The 17329-nt window shown below is 40.8% G+C and overlaps 1 protein-coding gene across 1 annotated transcript; it reads right to left on the reverse strand.

The window, feature by feature from the left end:
- Nucleotides 1–10451: 10451 nt before the first annotated feature.
- Nucleotides 10452–16496, reverse strand: gmnc (geminin coiled-coil domain containing). The gene is made up of 5 exons (XM_077207378.1): nt 16273–16496; nt 15177–15348; nt 14798–14880; nt 14592–14708; nt 10452–11378 (listed from the first exon to the last, which is right to left on the reverse strand). Exons 2-5 carry the CDS (start codon nt 15340–15342, stop codon nt 10584–10586), a joined length of 1161 nt encoding a protein of 386 aa, XP_077063493.1. The 5' UTR covers nt 15343–15348; nt 16273–16496; the 3' UTR covers nt 10452–10583.
- Between the last annotated feature and the right edge of the window lie 833 nt (nt 16497–17329).

A 17329-nucleotide genomic window follows, 5' to 3' on the forward strand; every position in this document is an offset into this window, starting at 1 on the left:
TCCCGTAGCGTAAGCTAACTTACACAATACGAGAGAACCTCTCGTAAGAGAACCTTGCAATGCCCCAGAACTGAACAGGGGGTTGAGAGGTAAATCCATTGTTTTGGTGGCGGTCAAGTCAAGTCAAGTCACCTTTATTTATATAGCGCTTTTTACAATACAGATTGTTCCAAAGCAGCTTTACAGAGATATAAGAAAAATAATGTTGTAATAGTATTGTTAAATATAAAATGTAAATATATTGTTAAATTAAATGTCCCCAACTAAGCAAGCCAAAAGTCAATGGCGACAAAGTTGAAGAAAGGCGATTGTGGCAAGGGACGAAAACTCCATGAGGTGACAGAATGGAGAAAAAAAAAAAAACTTGGGAGAAACCAGGCTCAATCGGGGTGCCAGTTCTCCTCTGTCCAATGAATGAACAGTGTATGATTAGGATTCAGGCAGCATTACAGGTCAGAAGTCAGATTGGATCGGAACAGTATATTATGCAGTTCATCTGGGTGAAGATCGGAGTCATCACACATGGAGACGAGTTTGTTGAGGATCAGCGCCAATGGCTGTCGTGTCGATGAGGTTCCGACTGACCTAATTTATGCAGCCTAATAATCATTTAACTGATTTGAATAATAGGGATGTGTTCTATGTGTATGCCAAGTTGAAGAGATGTGTTTTTAATCTAGATTTAAACTGAAAGAGTGTGTCTGCTTCCCGGACAATGTTAGGAAGACCAAAGCTAAATAGGAAAAGGATCTACCACCAGCAGTCGATTTTGATATTCTAGGTATTATCAACTGGTCGGAATTTTGAGATCGCAATAGACGTGAAGGACTATAATGCGTTGAGCTCGCTCAAGTACTGGGGAGCTAAACAATATAGTGCTTTGTAAGTAATCAGCAATATTTTAAAATGTATATGATGTTTAATAGGGAGCCAATGCAGTGTTGATAGAATCGGGCTAATATGGTCATACCTGGTTCTGATAACTCTAGCTGCTGCGTTTTGGGCCAGCTGTAGTTTGTTTATTAAGCGTGCAGGGCAACCACCCATAATAGCATTACAATAATCTAGCCTTGATGTCATGAACGCATAAACGAATTGTTCTGCATTTTTCATTGAGAGCATATTCTGATTCTGATTCTGATTCTGATGACGTAATTTAGATATATTTTTAAGATGGAAAAAATTGGTTTTACAGATACTAAACAAGTGACTTTCATATGAAAGATTAATATCAAATAGCACATCCAGGTTCCTAATCGACGACAAAGACTTGACAGAGCAGCCATCAAGTATTCTAGGTTATTACATGAGTATGTTTTTTATCCAATAATTAGAATCTCTGTTTTTTTCAGAATGAAGTAGAATTACTAGTCATCCAGTTTTTTATATATTTTTTATATTTTTATATATACAACTGCATATTAACGCACCAGTGGGGCTCGACAGCCTTAGTCAAACGGGTTGGCGCGTATGGTTGGGTTGCGGAGAGATTGTGAGATTGTGGTTAGGTCTCAGCAGCAAGAGTGAAGTAGAGGTCAGTAAGCTGGGCTGGGTTGAGTGGGGGACGGAGGGGGTGACTCTGGGACGCCAGAGTCACTGTCGAGCCCTCTTGAGGTGTCGTGGGCTAGTCGACGAAACACTGAGGACGGAAGGTGCCCACTTGAAGACCCTAGAGATGTTCCCTACTCCGCTCAATCCAGAGGGTTGTTATGGGGGGACCGCACTGTGGTTGCAGCCGTTGTGTGTGCTGACGCGCAATACACTGTATTAACACCAGACAGAAAATTCACGTCACCAGATGGAAAGAATGGATGGAGAAGCATAGGTTACTGTAAAGCTACGTCTTAGTTGGTGATTATCTTGGCGAAAGCCGAGTACAAATCAGCATGAAGTTTTAACATCTACTCTTGTGTAATGGAAATCATGAAGATCTGGATACGTCCAGTGACTGCGGTGAATAGTGCTGCTGGCAACAAGGGAAAGACCTTGTGACAGCCTGGAGAGACAGCTGACAGGAGGAAAGAGACCCCAATGGGGCTGGTAAGGGTTAGCTACCCTTGTCGGCAGTATCCAGCTCTGTGTTTACAGGATGCTGGAGACACCCGCCCAAGGCTTCTGAAAAATTAAAGAGGAAAATACCCCTAGAGTCTGCGAGAGCAGGGGCGGAAGATGACTCAATGGTGGACAACATGGTTAACGACTTTGGAATGGAAACGGATATGAGTATAGAGAGTACTTCACAAAAGACTAGTTCAGGTTCTGCAGTTAGCAAAGCCATTGAACGCCAAGCTTGTGTCTGTGGCTGGAGCAAGGCGACAACGGTCAGGGGTTTGAAGATTCATCAAGGGAAAATTAAATGCTTGAGGGAGAAGGGACAAGTGCCTCGCATTGATCAGTACTTCTTACGAAGTCAGTCAAGTCAGTCGAATGAAATCCAGCGACAGGAAGCAAACCACAGTTCGCAGGATATCAGCACCCCTGTCATAGAGGAGAGGAGGGTTTGCACAGTTAGTGATGAACACATTGATTCTTGTGAACCCGGTCAGACTAACCAGCATAAGAGAGAAAAGAACCTCAACGGGCATAGGCCTGGAGTTAGATGGCCAAGAGCTTGTGAGAAAACTGCATGGGACACGGTAAACACAGATCTATGCTTTGCATTAGAAAGATTAACTGGTACAGTTGAAAAGAAGCTGGATAAATTTGGGGACATCATTTACGCATATGGAAGTGAGAGGTTTGGTGTGGAAAAAAGGAAGGAAAAAGTACAAACTACTCCTGGATTGTCTAGACGGCAGCAGAAAATTGAAGGGTTAGTTAGAGAAAGGAGACAGCTGAGGAAGCAATGGAAAAGAGCGGAACAAAGTCAGAAGGAGGGACTCAATCTCTTACAAAGGGCCATAAAAGATAAGCTTGCAACATTACGCAGAGCTGAGCGCCTACGGAAACGCTACAAAAAGAAGGAGCGTGCGAGGGCTAATTTCTATAAAGATCCATTCAAATTCGCAAAGAAGTTATTCACCAGTGAGAAGAATGGCACTTTAAAAGCATCTAGGGTTGAGCTAGAGAGATATTTGGAGGAAACACATACAGATGCAAAAAGGCATAAGCCTATGTCTATTCCGTCAGACATCCCACCTGTCAATCCACCAGAATACCAAATGGAGGTCTGTGCACCTAAGTGGAAAGAGATAGAGCAGGTTGTGAGAAAGGCAAGGGCTTCATCATCTCCAGGGCCTAATGGAGTTCCGTACAGAGTGTACAAGAGTGCTTCAGGAGTTCTACGAATTCTGTGGAAATTGATAAAAGTGGCTTGGGAAAAGCAGGATGTACCTAGAGCATGGCACAGAGCAGGGGGAGTCTTTATACCCAAAGAAAAAGATGCTACAAGCATCAGTCAGTTTCGCCCTATTTCACTATTAAACGTCGAAGGAAAGATTTTCTTCAGCATTATTGCTCAGAGATTGTCAACCTACCTATTAAAGAATGGCTTCATTGACACTTCAGTTCAAAAAGCGGGCATTCCAGGATTCTCATGATGCTTAGAACACATCAGTGTTATCTGGCAACGAATTCAATCAGCTAAAAAGGAGAGGAAGGAGCTCCACGTGACATTCCTGGATTTGGCTAATGCATATGGTTCAGTGCCACATGAGCTTCTTTGGGCATCATTTGATTTTTTCAGGGTACCGATGTCGATAACAAATTTAGTGAAAGCCTATTTTGGAGATTTGCAATTTAGTTTCTCAACTCCAGAATTCAGCACTACATGGCAATGCTTAGAGGTTGATCTTGATCAACGGCTTATTTTTCCACCTGAGATTGCCACCACTAACCTACGACCAGATATTGTTTTGTGGTCTGGATCAGCACGCATTGTTCAACTGATAGAGTTAACAGTGCCATGGGAGGATGCGGTAGATGAGGCATATGAGAGGAAGAAACTGCGGCATGCTCATCTGGCCACTGAAGCAGAACAGCGAGGATGGAGAGTCCAGGTTTATCCAGTGGAAGTGGGTTGTCGTGGTTTTGTGGCACACTCTACAACCCGGTTCCTCAGAGACGTCGGATTCAGTGGCCAAGAGTTGCGTCGTACAGTAAAGAGCTTATCTGAAGCAGCAGAAAGGAGCAGCAACTGGCTGTGGTTGAGACGGAAAGATTCTAGCTGGCTGTGTACAGGCCGCCATGCTACGGTTTCGTAGAATTCTTGAAAACTTGAAAGGTCTGTTGGCTTATTTGTATAGGTTGTATAGTATTTACAGTCATTACGTTCCTGTGTATATTGCGTGAATGACGGGTGGTTGGGCAGATATTGTGTTTTGCGGTAGGTGGTATGCCATACGGAACCGTTGACACTGAAACTGCATATTAACGCACCAGTGGGGCTCGACAGCCTTAGTCAAACGGGTTGGCGCGTATGGTTGGGTTGCGGAGAGATTGTGAGATTGTGGTTAGGTCTCAGCAGCAACTGTTGGTTTATTTGTAGAGGTTGTATAGTATTTACAGTCATTACGTTCCTGTATATATTGCGTGAATGACGGGTGGTTGGGTAGATATTGTGTTTTGTGGTAGGTGGTATGCCATACGGAACCGTTGCCACTGAAACTGCATATTAACGCACCAGTGGGGCTCGACAGCCTTAGTCAAACGGGTTGGCGCGTATGGCTGGGTTGCGGTGAGATTGTGGTTAGGTCTCAGCAGCAACTGTTGGTTTATTTGTATAGGTTGTATAGTATTCACAGTCATTACGTTCCTGTGTATATTGCGTGGATGACGGGTGGTTGGGCAGATATTGTGTTTTGTGGTAGGTGGTATGCCATACGGAACCGTTGCCACTGAAACTGCATATTAACGCACCAGTGGGGCTCGACAGCCTTAGTCAAACGGGTTGGCGCATATGGTTGGGTTGCGGAGAGATTGTGAGATTGTGGTTAGGTCTCAGCAGCAAGAGGGAAGTAGAGGTCAGTAAGCTGGGCTGAGTTGAGTGGGGGACGGAGGGGGTGACTCTGGGAAGCCAGAGTCACTGTCGAGCCCTCTTGAGGTGTCGTGGGCTAGTCGACGAAACACTGAGGACGGAAGGTGCCCACTTGAAGACCCTAGAGATGTTCCCTACTCCGCTCAATCCAGAGGGTTGTTATGGGGGGACCGCACTGTGGTTGCAGCCGTTGTGTGTGCTGACGCGCAATACACTGTATTAACACCAGACAGAAAATTCACGTCACCAGATGGAAAGAATGGATGGAGAAGCATAGGTTACTGTAAAGCTACGTCTTAGTTGGTGATTATCTTGGCGAAAGCCGAGTACAAATCAGCATGAAGTTTTAACATCTACTCTCGTGTAATGGAAATCAACTATGCATTCCGTTAATTTTGTGAATTGGTAAGTTTTGTCAGGGCGTGAAGAAATATAGAGCTGAGTATGCCATGCTTCCTAATGATATTTCCTTAAGGGTAGCATGTACAGAGTGAACAGCAGCAGTCCTAGTACTGAGCCTTGTGGTACGCCATACTTAACTTTTGATGGATAAGACATCTCTTCATTTACTGCTACAAACTCAAATAGTATCAAATGCAGCACTAAGATCGAATAGCACTAATAGAGAGATACAACCATGATCGAATGATAAGAACAAATCATTTGTGACTCTAATGAGAGCTGTCTCAGTGCAGCGGTACGGTCTAAATCCTGACTGAAAATCATCCAGATACCATTTCTTTCTTGAAAGAAACATAGTTGTGAGGAAACTGCCTTTTCTATTAAGCTGCGTTTTTTTTTAATCATAGCCAGCTTAAAAGTTTTTGGAACGTATCCTAATGACAAAGATGAATTAATGATATTAAGAAGAGGATCTATGACCTCTGGAAGCATCTCTTTCAATAACTTAGTCAGTATAGGGTCTAACATACATGTTGTCGATTTAGATGATTTAACGAGTTTTGAAAAATCTTCCTCTCCTATAGCAATGGGTTTATAAAAATTTTCCTGAAGGAGACTACAATGCGCTGCCTGATGCGATAATGTAGTAGACGGTTGCATAGTTATAATTTTCTCCCTGATATTATCAATCTTGTAAGTAAAAACGTTCATAAAGTCATTACTATAGTGCTGCTTGGAAACGTCTGGGATTGAAGCTTTATTTTTAGTTAATTTAGCAACTGTTTCTAATAAATACCTAAGGTTTTGTTTATTTTCTTCTAATTGGGTTGAAAAATACGCAGATCTAGCAGCTTTTAAGGCCTCTCTCTGTACACAATTGTGCTCTCTTTCGATGAAATGTGAAATAAAACCTCTTGTTTTGTTTTCTTCCAGTTGCACTCCATTTTTCTGGCTGCTCTCTTAAGGGCCTGAGTGTGCTCATTGTACCACGGCCTCAGCAAAGCCTAGCCTCCTCCTCCTTGTGCTTGAGATATCAGGGCTGCATAGGTGGCTCAGGGACCAGCTTTAACTTAAGGCAGGGGCCCTGGTGCCTAGGAAACAGATAGCGTTTTGCTGAACTGAAGCGCTGCTTCACCTCGGGTTCCACCTTTTGCTGGAGCTGAGTGGGTTCAGGAGCCGACTTGGCTTGCTGCTGAGTCGACGATGGTTTAGGGCGACTTAAAGCATCTCTTATGATGTTTTCTACACTGCTGTGAAGCACTCAGCGAAGCCATCTACCACTGAACCAAATAAGCCAGAGGGAGAGACAGGGGAGGCAAGAGGGCTGTCTCATCAGCGTCTCAGAGTCAGCAATCTCAGTAAGATTAAGCCAAAGGTGTAGCTCGAGGACCACCATGGCCATGGCATGGTCAGTTGCGCTGCACAGCTCCTTGAAGGCCACCGGTTCAGAGCCACTCTCGTCCTTGTCACGGAGGAGTTTAGCCAGGTAAACTTGGAGGACCGCCATTGTGTAAAGGGTGGAGCCAGCCTGGCCGCTTGTGTCGTCCACTCTCGGCCACGAGCGTTGATGTCTCTCTGCATGACTAGGACGGGTGGAGGGCTTTACCAGCTGAGGGCCGTGGGTGGGCAGAGATGCATAGCGACGGCGTCCTCAAGCGGGGGAAGTTGAGTGTATCCTTAATCCTCCGCGCTGTCAACCGTGGTGAGAGCTGCTGAAGAAGAGTAATGTATTTGCCGCACACCACAATGTCAGTATTTCGCCCCGGCTGCAAGAATAATTGAGGTTGGGCTCTTCTGCAGCTGACCTAAACCCAACACACTAACTGTCTTGGTAAGGATGCAGATGAGCTCTGAGTTTTGCCAAGGCCTGGCTGAGTCGGTCTCTTTATGTAGTGGGTGGGCGGAGTCATTGTCTCAGTTCGCCCAGTTCTCTGCATCAGATGCCGCCATAGACTAATATTTAAAAGTATAGCCTACAGTATGCAGATGTTGCATTTGCTAAAGTGTGCAGTATTCAGAGAACACTGAGTGGAATACTGTGTCCCATAATGCACTGCACTTAACTGGATGTCTACTGTTTCACTTACTATTCTAAAACTTAAGAAGTCAATATACAGTGTATTCTGAACAGTATTCAGTATGTAGTAAAACATAGCCTAAACGTAACCAAGATCCTAATCCCTCATGCAGGAACACATACATCTGAGAACTTCTGGTGTGCGTGTGTCAGCCAAGCCTGTGTCAACTGAGGATATTTTGATATGTATCCAATGAGAACTTAATGAGATCAAATAAATATTTGAAGAGATTTTACAGCTGCAGTTTACAGTGTACAGTTACTCAAGCTTCACAGTCATGGATACACATTAACCATCACACCGGGCAGAGCAGCATTCCGGCATACTCTCTCTACCTTATACATCATGTATTACTGCAGACCTATTAGAGATCAAGATAACAGGGCTTCCTTAATTAGAGAGGCACACACGGCCTGTTTAAACATTTACTTTATCTCTGTCGAGTATTCTCCTAATGTCTAACGCCTACATCTACTTTAACATTGTATGGGTACAGTTATTATTTATTTTTTTCTTATGCTCAAATATAAAACCATAGCTGTTGCTTCTGAATTAGTTTGCCACAGAACAGCTAAGTGATTCAAGGAGTTGTACAACAGTTTAGTTATATTATGTCAGCCAAAGGGAAACTTTGACAGCATAATCTGAAGTAGAATTATTGAGTACTTTTTGTTTTATGGCTGCTGAAGATTAAATAGTGTTCTTGGTTATAATAGAAGTGGTGCAAGGAACAGCCGGGACCCTGCATATAATGAATAACCATCGATAGCCGCTGTGTATGTGGTTGACCTCGCCATCGTTTTGGGGGTATTTGAATTGCCCCCAGAAGTTATCTAAATATAAAAAATAAAGATGTCATAAAATAATGATTTTATTTTATTCAGAAATGTTAAAAGGTTTTCTTTTAGGTATATGGTTTGGGCAAGTCTTGGTGTGTATTATTTTACTGCCTCTTCTTCTGTATTTGTGTGTAAATTTTATGGAGGCCTGCTGTTAATGTTACACTTCTCTGTCTAACTAGTTAACCAGAGGCTGTCTTTAGGAATTAAATTTTTTTTGTTTGTTTTTTTTTACCTTAAATTTACTCATAATGATATACGTTTCATTAATTTTTCCTTTTTGTTATTTGGGTAGGTTGAGCTGATTGTGTTGTAATGAAATGGTCCCACATAACCAAATTCTAAAACAGACAATCTTTTAGTTTTCCAACTCGAATGCTTGAATGATTGTTTCAAACTGCAAGCACCTTTATCCACCCCATCTTTGCAAATAAACTTTGAAGTTACCAAGACCCTAGACCATCAGTACCAGTTGGCTTGTAGTGTTTTTCATATCTGTTGTATAGAGTACTGCAGTGATGCTTATTTTTGTAGGCCGGAAGCAACCTGGAAGATAGCATCACACTGGTTCCTTCGACAAAAACCCAACAGGATTTTTCCAGTGGACTTGAACTTTTTGTTCATCATAATAATCTTCTCAAATAAACTTTCAGAAGGCAGAAGTAAAAAGCTAAAAGTTATAAATTAACAATGATCGCATAACTTCAAGCTATTAAGTTAAAGGTTTGTATTTCACTAAGAGCTTGAGTTTGCAAGAGTGTGAATATAAGAAAAACGAGGCTGTAAAAGTGGACTAGTGAGTAGATGAATTTAGTTTTTCAACTGATGATGTTTAATATCTCTGACAACTTATGTAGTTCCATTTAGCAACTTGCTAGCAAGTGAAATCTTTTAAAAATCACAAGAGGGTATTACTGATGTATTTTATGTCAACTTATGTTCAACACAGACCTTATTTCAGGCATTTAACCAAAAACCCATTCAAAAAACCAATTGACTCCGAGAGGATGGAAACAGAAGTACTAAAATTTTTACTCGTTTATGGGTTTTGACCTACAGAAATAAAAAAAATTCTGCAGTGCTTTATTTTCCATTGAACTTCACAGAATTGAGTGTTCAGGTTGAAAGGGAGGCTACTGTTTAATCTGAGACCAAATATAAGACCTTAATTTGAATATATAATATTGAATTGCAGACTGACAATCTCTGAATTAGGTCATTGTTATTCTTTAAACCACAACCTGTTGATTGTTTAACACATCCTGCCAAACTTCCTTTCCATCAACCCCATCCATGTATCATCTCCTTTTCCTTGTTCTTTCACCTGTACCCATTATTTTCCAGGCTCCTGTACCTCTCAAGGTGCTCTTTCCTGTCAACCCCTCAATCTGGAGGCCATCTGCAGGGGGCTTAACCGTGTCATTAGAGATAGACCACTCACCCTTGCTTCTCCATGGCTAACTCAAGGCCCAAACTTTCCCTGCCGTCCCCAGCTCCCTAAGGGCAGAGCAGAGAGTGAGAGGTTGGGCAGAGGGGAGGGATAGAGAGGTGTAAGTATCCCATGTTGGACCCCCTTGGGGTCTCAGACCTGCGGGGCGGGTCGGGGAAGAAGTCTCCCTCAAGACCAGCCGGCCCTCTCTTTTGTCTCACAGTGGCGGGAGAATGGAGAAAACGTACGGGAGAGAAACAGAGGGAGGGAAAGTGATAGGGGAAGGGAAGCGGGACAGCTGTGGGAATGACAGGTTAGGGCTAACGGTGTAGCACGAGAAAATTTGGGACTCACAACATTGATACTTACACTGCATCAGTTCACAATAAAAGAGTGGTGAGCTAGTATTTTCAATGGAAGACATATGCAAACTGTATTTGATCCAGGTGTCGTATAGCTAGTGACATATGCTGTGTTTGTGAATTAGTTAGCATTGTAACATCAAGGTGGGTGTTGACAATCTTAATTTAAGAGCCACATCTTAATGTTTTCTTGTACAATTTGAAAGTAACAGACAATTTGAACATTTTATTATGAATTTTTTTTGTGTGTGTGATTTTAATGAATTCGGTCATGATCCTGCATCCAAAATTGAAGACAAAGTCTTTCAATTACAATGAATAAAAACATTATATACAATTCATAAATGACATAAACAATGCCACAAAGCCATACAATGATTATATATAAACATAACCTGTAAAATTGAAGAGTTGTGGCAATTATGGGGCATATTGCGTTATTAGTCCTCAAAAATGGCTAAAATGTCTGTTGTTCTCCCACAGTTCTCAAAAAATTCTCTAGGAACATTGTTTAGGCACCCAGGTGAAGTTCCACCCCCCTTGTGCATCTCTGCGTGTGAAAGCTTGTCCTTGAGAAAAGCTGTGCGTCTTCACACTGTTTTGTGGACTTAGTGACATGCTAAAAGCTACATCTGTCCTGTTACGTGACATACGAGGTGTGGAGAAAAGTTGACCGTCGCCCCCTGGTGGACTGGAGGAACCACAGCCTGGTGTGTTGTAGTATGGTCCAGGGCTTATGTCATGGGACCGATATGGAGTGGAGGCAGCTCGTGGTGGCGTGAAGTGTTGAGCGGTGGTCATCGCTGGTGGAGAGCTGACTAGTGACCCGGTAGATGTGATGGTGTACAGAGCTGAGGGGTCAAGAGTTGAATAATTTGAACCCAAGCTCTGGGAGGTGCTGTAGCCACTGGAGGTGTCCAGACTGCAGTTGCTAGACGAGTCTATGATGCTGCTGTAATCGCAGCGTGTCTCTGCATTAGGGCTGAAGCCAATGTCAACATTTGTCATGCTGTAATGATCTTCTGTAGGAAGAGGACAGCTGAAAGAAGGGGTGTTGAAACTGCGTGCAGGGTCGACGGTGTTCTCGTCTTGCAGACCGAGAGTCTCTAGAATCCATGAGTCTAGAGGTGGGGTGGCCGCCAGCTCTTCTGCAGAGCAAAACTCCAAAGAGAGATTGCGGCAGGTCTGCTTCCCCTCGCCGCTGTGAAGCAACTGGCTCAGGTTCCGGAAATCACCGTGTGTTCTTTTCCGGTGTCTTGACCCATCTGGAACCTTGGGGTTAGAAAGAAGTTTCTGCAATTTGTAGAAGGGAGAAAGCGGTAAAACGAATGTGAGCGAAGTTAATTGTACATATAATTTCAAGAAAGATTGGACATGAGCGACAGTAAAGGGCCATTCACACCAAGAACCATAACTATAAAGATAACTAGAACTATTTTAGCATGCACACCAAAGCATATTATAAACAAGCATTGCATTTATTTTATTTGTCGCTTTAAATGCTTGAGCTTTATTTATATAGTTTACCTTATATATTATAAATATAAATTATAAACATATCTTAAAATATTATTTATTTCTATCTCCATTATAAAGTGTCCTTAAGCTATGGAAAGGCGCTATGCCTTTCCATAGCTTAAGGACACTTTATAATTTTATATATATATATAACACTTATATATATATATATATATATATATATATATATATATATACTATGTAATATATATATATATATATATTACATAGTTTTATAGATTACCCTTCTCTGTTTCATTTGGATAAGGAGAAAGTATTTCAATATGGGAAAAAAAAGTCACACGCATCACCTTAGTGTAAAGATCCATCTGTGACAGTGTTGCCAAGTGTTGCCAAGTCAGTGTTGCCAGAATTGGGCTACTTTTACGCTGTTGCACTGGGTTGTTTTTCTAGTCCCTGGGTTGAATCAATTGTTACCCCCGGAACATGTTTGTGCTAGTTTTGGCAGTGATTGGGATAGTTTTGATTAGCAATTGCGTGCAGAGGCGAACCAACACTGAGTGGGGGCCCCAGGCAAAATTAATCAATGGGGCCCTTTATTTTATAAATAATTTTTGTTTATATAATATTTAAGATTTTTTGTAAATATATCTTCATTACCTAGAGATATAATTATACAAAATTCAAAAAGTAGTCAAAACATCTAACATCTAACAGAACATAAGTTCATAAGTTAATTTTTTGTGCTTCTTTTTTTAATTAACATAATGTCAATCTTCATCTTTATAACAGAAGATACAATACAATACAACAATCTTCAAGATATAGTACAATATTTACATGTATAACAGAATTTCACCTTAAAAACAGTCCTTTGTGTGGTGGAACAAGCAATGCTATATAGAAATATATTGTTAGCAGGGGCGTAATTTGTGGGGGGGATGGGGGGGATATAACCCCCCAAATATTTAAATCTATGCATTACAACCCCCCCATTATTTATACCATGATCCCAATATCAGGAGGCATACCCCAACTTCAACCCCCCCAATTTTCAAACCAAATCTACGCCCTTGATTGTTAGCATCTTAATTTAATCTTTGTTTTATTTTTTTATTAGTTCATTAACTAATTGTTAACTCCACTAATTTAATGTTATGAGCTGGATACTAATTACTAATTAAATAAAGTCAATTATTGATTAGAGTTGCCATAGACTAAAGATTTTTCTAGTCGACTAATAGTCATTCATTTAAGCAATTAGTTGAGTAATCACACGTTTTTATTAAGTTCTGCTTAAATACTGGGTGGAGGAATACAGCCTATTCAAACGATCAAACGAAAGCATAAATCTTGCCGCAAAAGCAGGCTAATGATAATAAATATGTGTTAAAAAAAATGACGAGGCATTTTAATTGTTTATTAATAAACTATTGTTTTCTAAATCAGTATCGGCTGCAAACATATCTCCATACATCTCCGCTGTAAAGAGGATGCACCTTTAGAGAGAAATGCATCTTTCATACGGATTACATAATCAGACGTTATTTGCTTTCGATTAGAAAAACATTTCAAGCTTTATATACGTATATTTATCATGTCTGTGTGGCTAGTACGCCTATACACTGTGTTTCAGTTCATTTTTGAGACGCGCTCTAGTTCACGCCAAGGAGACCATGAAAGCGAGCCCTGTTTGTTTTATTTTATTTTACAAAAGCACAACATTTTCTTGCTATTGTGAGTTTACACAAATAAAAGTAGTTGAGACTGATGCATTATTTTTTCCTGTATGACCATAAATGATGGAGTTTTTTAAGTTGTTTCCACTCTTGAAAATGCAAGTGTTTCGCGCCAGCAGCTCCATGTCATGCAGTGACGCTCAACACTCCGCACAAACACTTGGATATGCCCCTAATAATAGCGAACATTTATCTAGGTTAACGTTAGAGCCAGCGGCCAGACGGATAAGTCCTTTTCATGTTTAACAAATCAAATCATGCATTATGTACATACAGTGAGTCAGCGCTGCACCAGTTTGAAAAAGGCGGCTGAGGCGAGACATTAAAAGCATAACCAGCGTAACGAGAAAGGGGCCCCACTAAGGGAATGCAGAGATGTTACTGCGTCTTTATATTAACATTTCTGATTGTTTAAAAGATCAGCCCTCGGGGGCCCCCTTAAATGCGGGGCCCCATGCAATTGCCTGGCTTGCCTGCCCTATTGCGACGCCTCTGATTGCACGGGTTTTGTTGCACAGACCTTGCAACCCTGAACTGTATTAAAGGATTAGTTCACTTCAGAATTAAAATCTTTTTAATTCTTATCTAGCGAAACCATTGGTCATTTTCTAAAATAATGAAAATGTATATACTTTTTAACCACAAAATGCTCGTCTTGCACTAGCTGTGATGCGCCACACATTACGTAATCAAGTTGAAAGGTCATGCGTGATGTAAGCGGAAGCACCGACCTAGTGTTCACAAAGCGAAAGTGCAAAGACTAAGACAAACGCCCTTTACAAAAAAAGTAAATAAATAAAAGGTAAAACAATGATGTCTGACAATTTTGAAGTTGGAAGAGAAATTGAGATGGAGTTTTTCACCCTATCCTACATTTTCCGCCTACGTCGGGTTACTGCCTGACCTTTCCAACGTGATTACGTAATGCGTGAAGTCGTTGATGTGCAAGACAAGTATTTGTGGTTAAAAAGTATATAATATGTATATATATATATATATATATATTTATTTATTATTTTTTTTGCAGAAAATGACCGATGGTTTCGTTAGATAAAACCCTTATTCCCCGGGTGGGATCATGTAGAGCCCTTTAAAGCTCCATTGAAAATGCAATTTGGACTTTCAACCGATTGGTTCCCGCTGAAGTCCACTATATGGCGAAAACCTTAATTTCTTTTCGACTGAAGAAAGAAAGACAAGAACATCTTGGATGACATGGGAGTGAGTACATTATCAGTAAATTGTATTTCTGAAGTTAACTACTCCTTTAAGATGTGCGATTTCTTACCTTAGTTTTGTCCTCCAAAGACTTCACATATGATGAGTTTAAAAACTCTTTGAGTTTGTTGTTCTCTTCTTGCAGTCTGGCCAGCTCTTCTTCTCTTTGCATTAGGGTGTCTTGGAGCTTTATGGGACAAATGTTTTCACAATCATTAACAATATGTCAGCAGCTAGGCGGTGGAGTAATTTGGATATGATAGTCTTTTTAAATACCTGCTTGTTTCGTTGAAGTTGAGGTGACAGCTGATCTGGCCAGGTGGGTTGATGTCCCATATGCTCAGACACAGGCACTGAATCTAAAACAAATGAAACATTTGAAATAAAGGTCATCATCCTGATTAGTAGCCTAATGGTCTAGGGATAATTGCAAGCTGAAAGGTGAAAAGAAAAAAAATGAAATAAATAGGCTACTTTGAAAACAAAAGAAAGAGCCCAAAACAACTAACAATTTGGAAGTGGCCACATACTCCACAGTGCTACTCTAACAAAACACGAAAGAAAAAAAAAAAAGTACGAGATGGAAAAATTCCAGTTTGCCAAGGCGGGAATTCAGCCTCTCGCGCCGCTGATCCCGGCATATTGCAGGACTTACCCCGCCGCGGTGGCTCGTGCTGGCGGGCAGCGTTGTCCAGGGGACCGGCGTCCCAGAGGGAGACGATCGTCGCTGTGGAAACGTCAACACTACCATCAGCTGACGTCGAGGCGGGGTACTCGTAGCGCTGGCCTCCTGCAAAGCTCAGATCTTGGCAGGACAGCATGGTGCTCTAAAAAAATCCATCATAACAGTGTGAGGCGTCAATTATTTAATTATTTAATCTCATAATTATTTTGAATGAGAAATAATTTCATATTTAATCATGTCTCGTCCACTTTACAAATAGACAGGGTAACAGTTAGCTAATGAGTAGGCTATGATAAACGGCCACCTTAGAAAGTTAGTCAACCAGTCAGAATCAAGTATTCAGCATCCCCTTTGTATAAAATCGTATATAATATGTTTCCTAAGTGATACACAGTGACAGTATTTTTATTTTGTAATGTGTTTCATAACGGAAAGCACTGGAAATGCATACTCAGTCCAACTTAAGTTCTGTTTAGTTGCGCTCTGTAACTTGTAATCTAACTTTTACTAAAATATTGTTTGAAAACGCTGTTGAGACAGGCTATAGGTGAAATGTATGATATAGGTTACTTGTTTTTGCACTATACCTTTCAACCTGCTAAGTGGTGCAACATTTACAAACTGCAGTGAAGTTCAATGCAAAAATATATTCTGTCAAGAAAATATGTGCAATTTTTCTAGAAAAATGAGCAGTACTCTCCATCTTCTGCGTCATCATTTAATTATTTATTGAAATTGACAATCATTCTGTGTTATGCCCTCACAGCCTACCCACGTGTTGCGCTCACTGCAAAAAAACTGCTACTCTCCTTCTATTGCTTTATCATTGGCGCTGGCATTGCTTTACTAATTACGCATGTCAAATAACTGTCAATATATCAGTCACATCTAAACATCAAGATATGTGCACATGGCACTCGGAGACCTGATTAAACACCAACTGACAGGTGCGCGTAAAGCCAGCTCGACATGATGATTCTCGAGTTTTTTTTTTTTTTTTTTTTAAATAACAGGTGATAGAAACATTTAGTTAACCAATAATTAGAACATTTAGAGACACACTTACCTATGCTTGGGGTAGGGTGACACGGGTAGGTGCGAGCTCTCCAAAGACCTAGAGAAGCAAGTGCGCTAAACTTCATTCAAATTGCTTTAACGCTCGTTCAAGCGCTGCTCTCCAGAGCGCAGCAGCAAACCTTTCGGTGCGAAGCTGTCAGATTAGTGACGTGACACTTTTACTGTTCGCAGATGCGCAATGAGCGATTGCTCGAGCTGAAGGCAATGCGCGTGATTTGTTCACCTTAAGAGGAGATTGTAGTATTTAATGCAGCACGCACAAGGTTGTATTGCTTTGGATGGAGAGGTAGATGGTTCCTCTGCGCATCTGGGTGCTGTGCGCTGTCCAGTGGGTTAATGTATAATTGCTCAACTGATAGTTTAGAAGCATGATGAATTAATTTAACCAAACGAGCAAAGGGACATGCTCATGACCCCCTCTCAGAGTTAAATGAAAGGTGCATACCACAGAGTGACACATTAACATACTTTTGTGTATTTATGTCAGTCTGTTTTTTTTTTCACCAAAGAACTAAAAGATTATAATTTTAATACTCACTTGGCTTATTGTACTTTGCACTCCATTTGGAAGACATCACCAAATGCAGTCTAGAATGGTGTCTGATGGTACTCTGTGATAAGCACAATCATATGGAAATAAATAGCCCAAATAATAATTTTACATGTCAGTTGTCAGAAATTTAACTTAATTAATGGGTGATATTTGCTTCCTGGAATTGATTTTCAAGTGCATTTGTAAATGTTATGTTATATATTACAGTATGTCAGAATGCAGATTTCAAATGTCTTTTTCAAGGCATTAGTAATGTGATGATGAGCAGAACATTATGACAAGTTGACAAAACATTTGAACTTAAAATGTTATTACTAAGATATTAGTCCAAGTGTTCATTTTAATGGCAAATATGTTTCCTAAAATGTTGTCAAAAGTAAACATTTTGTTTAATAAGATGGAAAATCTAATTTACAGTAACAATGAGTCATTTTCAGTTGTCTTTGTGATTGATTGCATCTTTGATAGTGAAAAGCATTCTTCTTTGTTAAAT

Source organism: Siphateles boraxobius, unplaced genomic scaffold (assembly GCF_051911475.1).
Source record: "Siphateles boraxobius isolate OS27281-9 unplaced genomic scaffold, OSU_SipBor_1 6, whole genome shotgun sequence".
Lineage (NCBI taxonomy): Eukaryota > Metazoa > Chordata > Actinopteri > Cypriniformes > Leuciscidae > Siphateles > Siphateles boraxobius.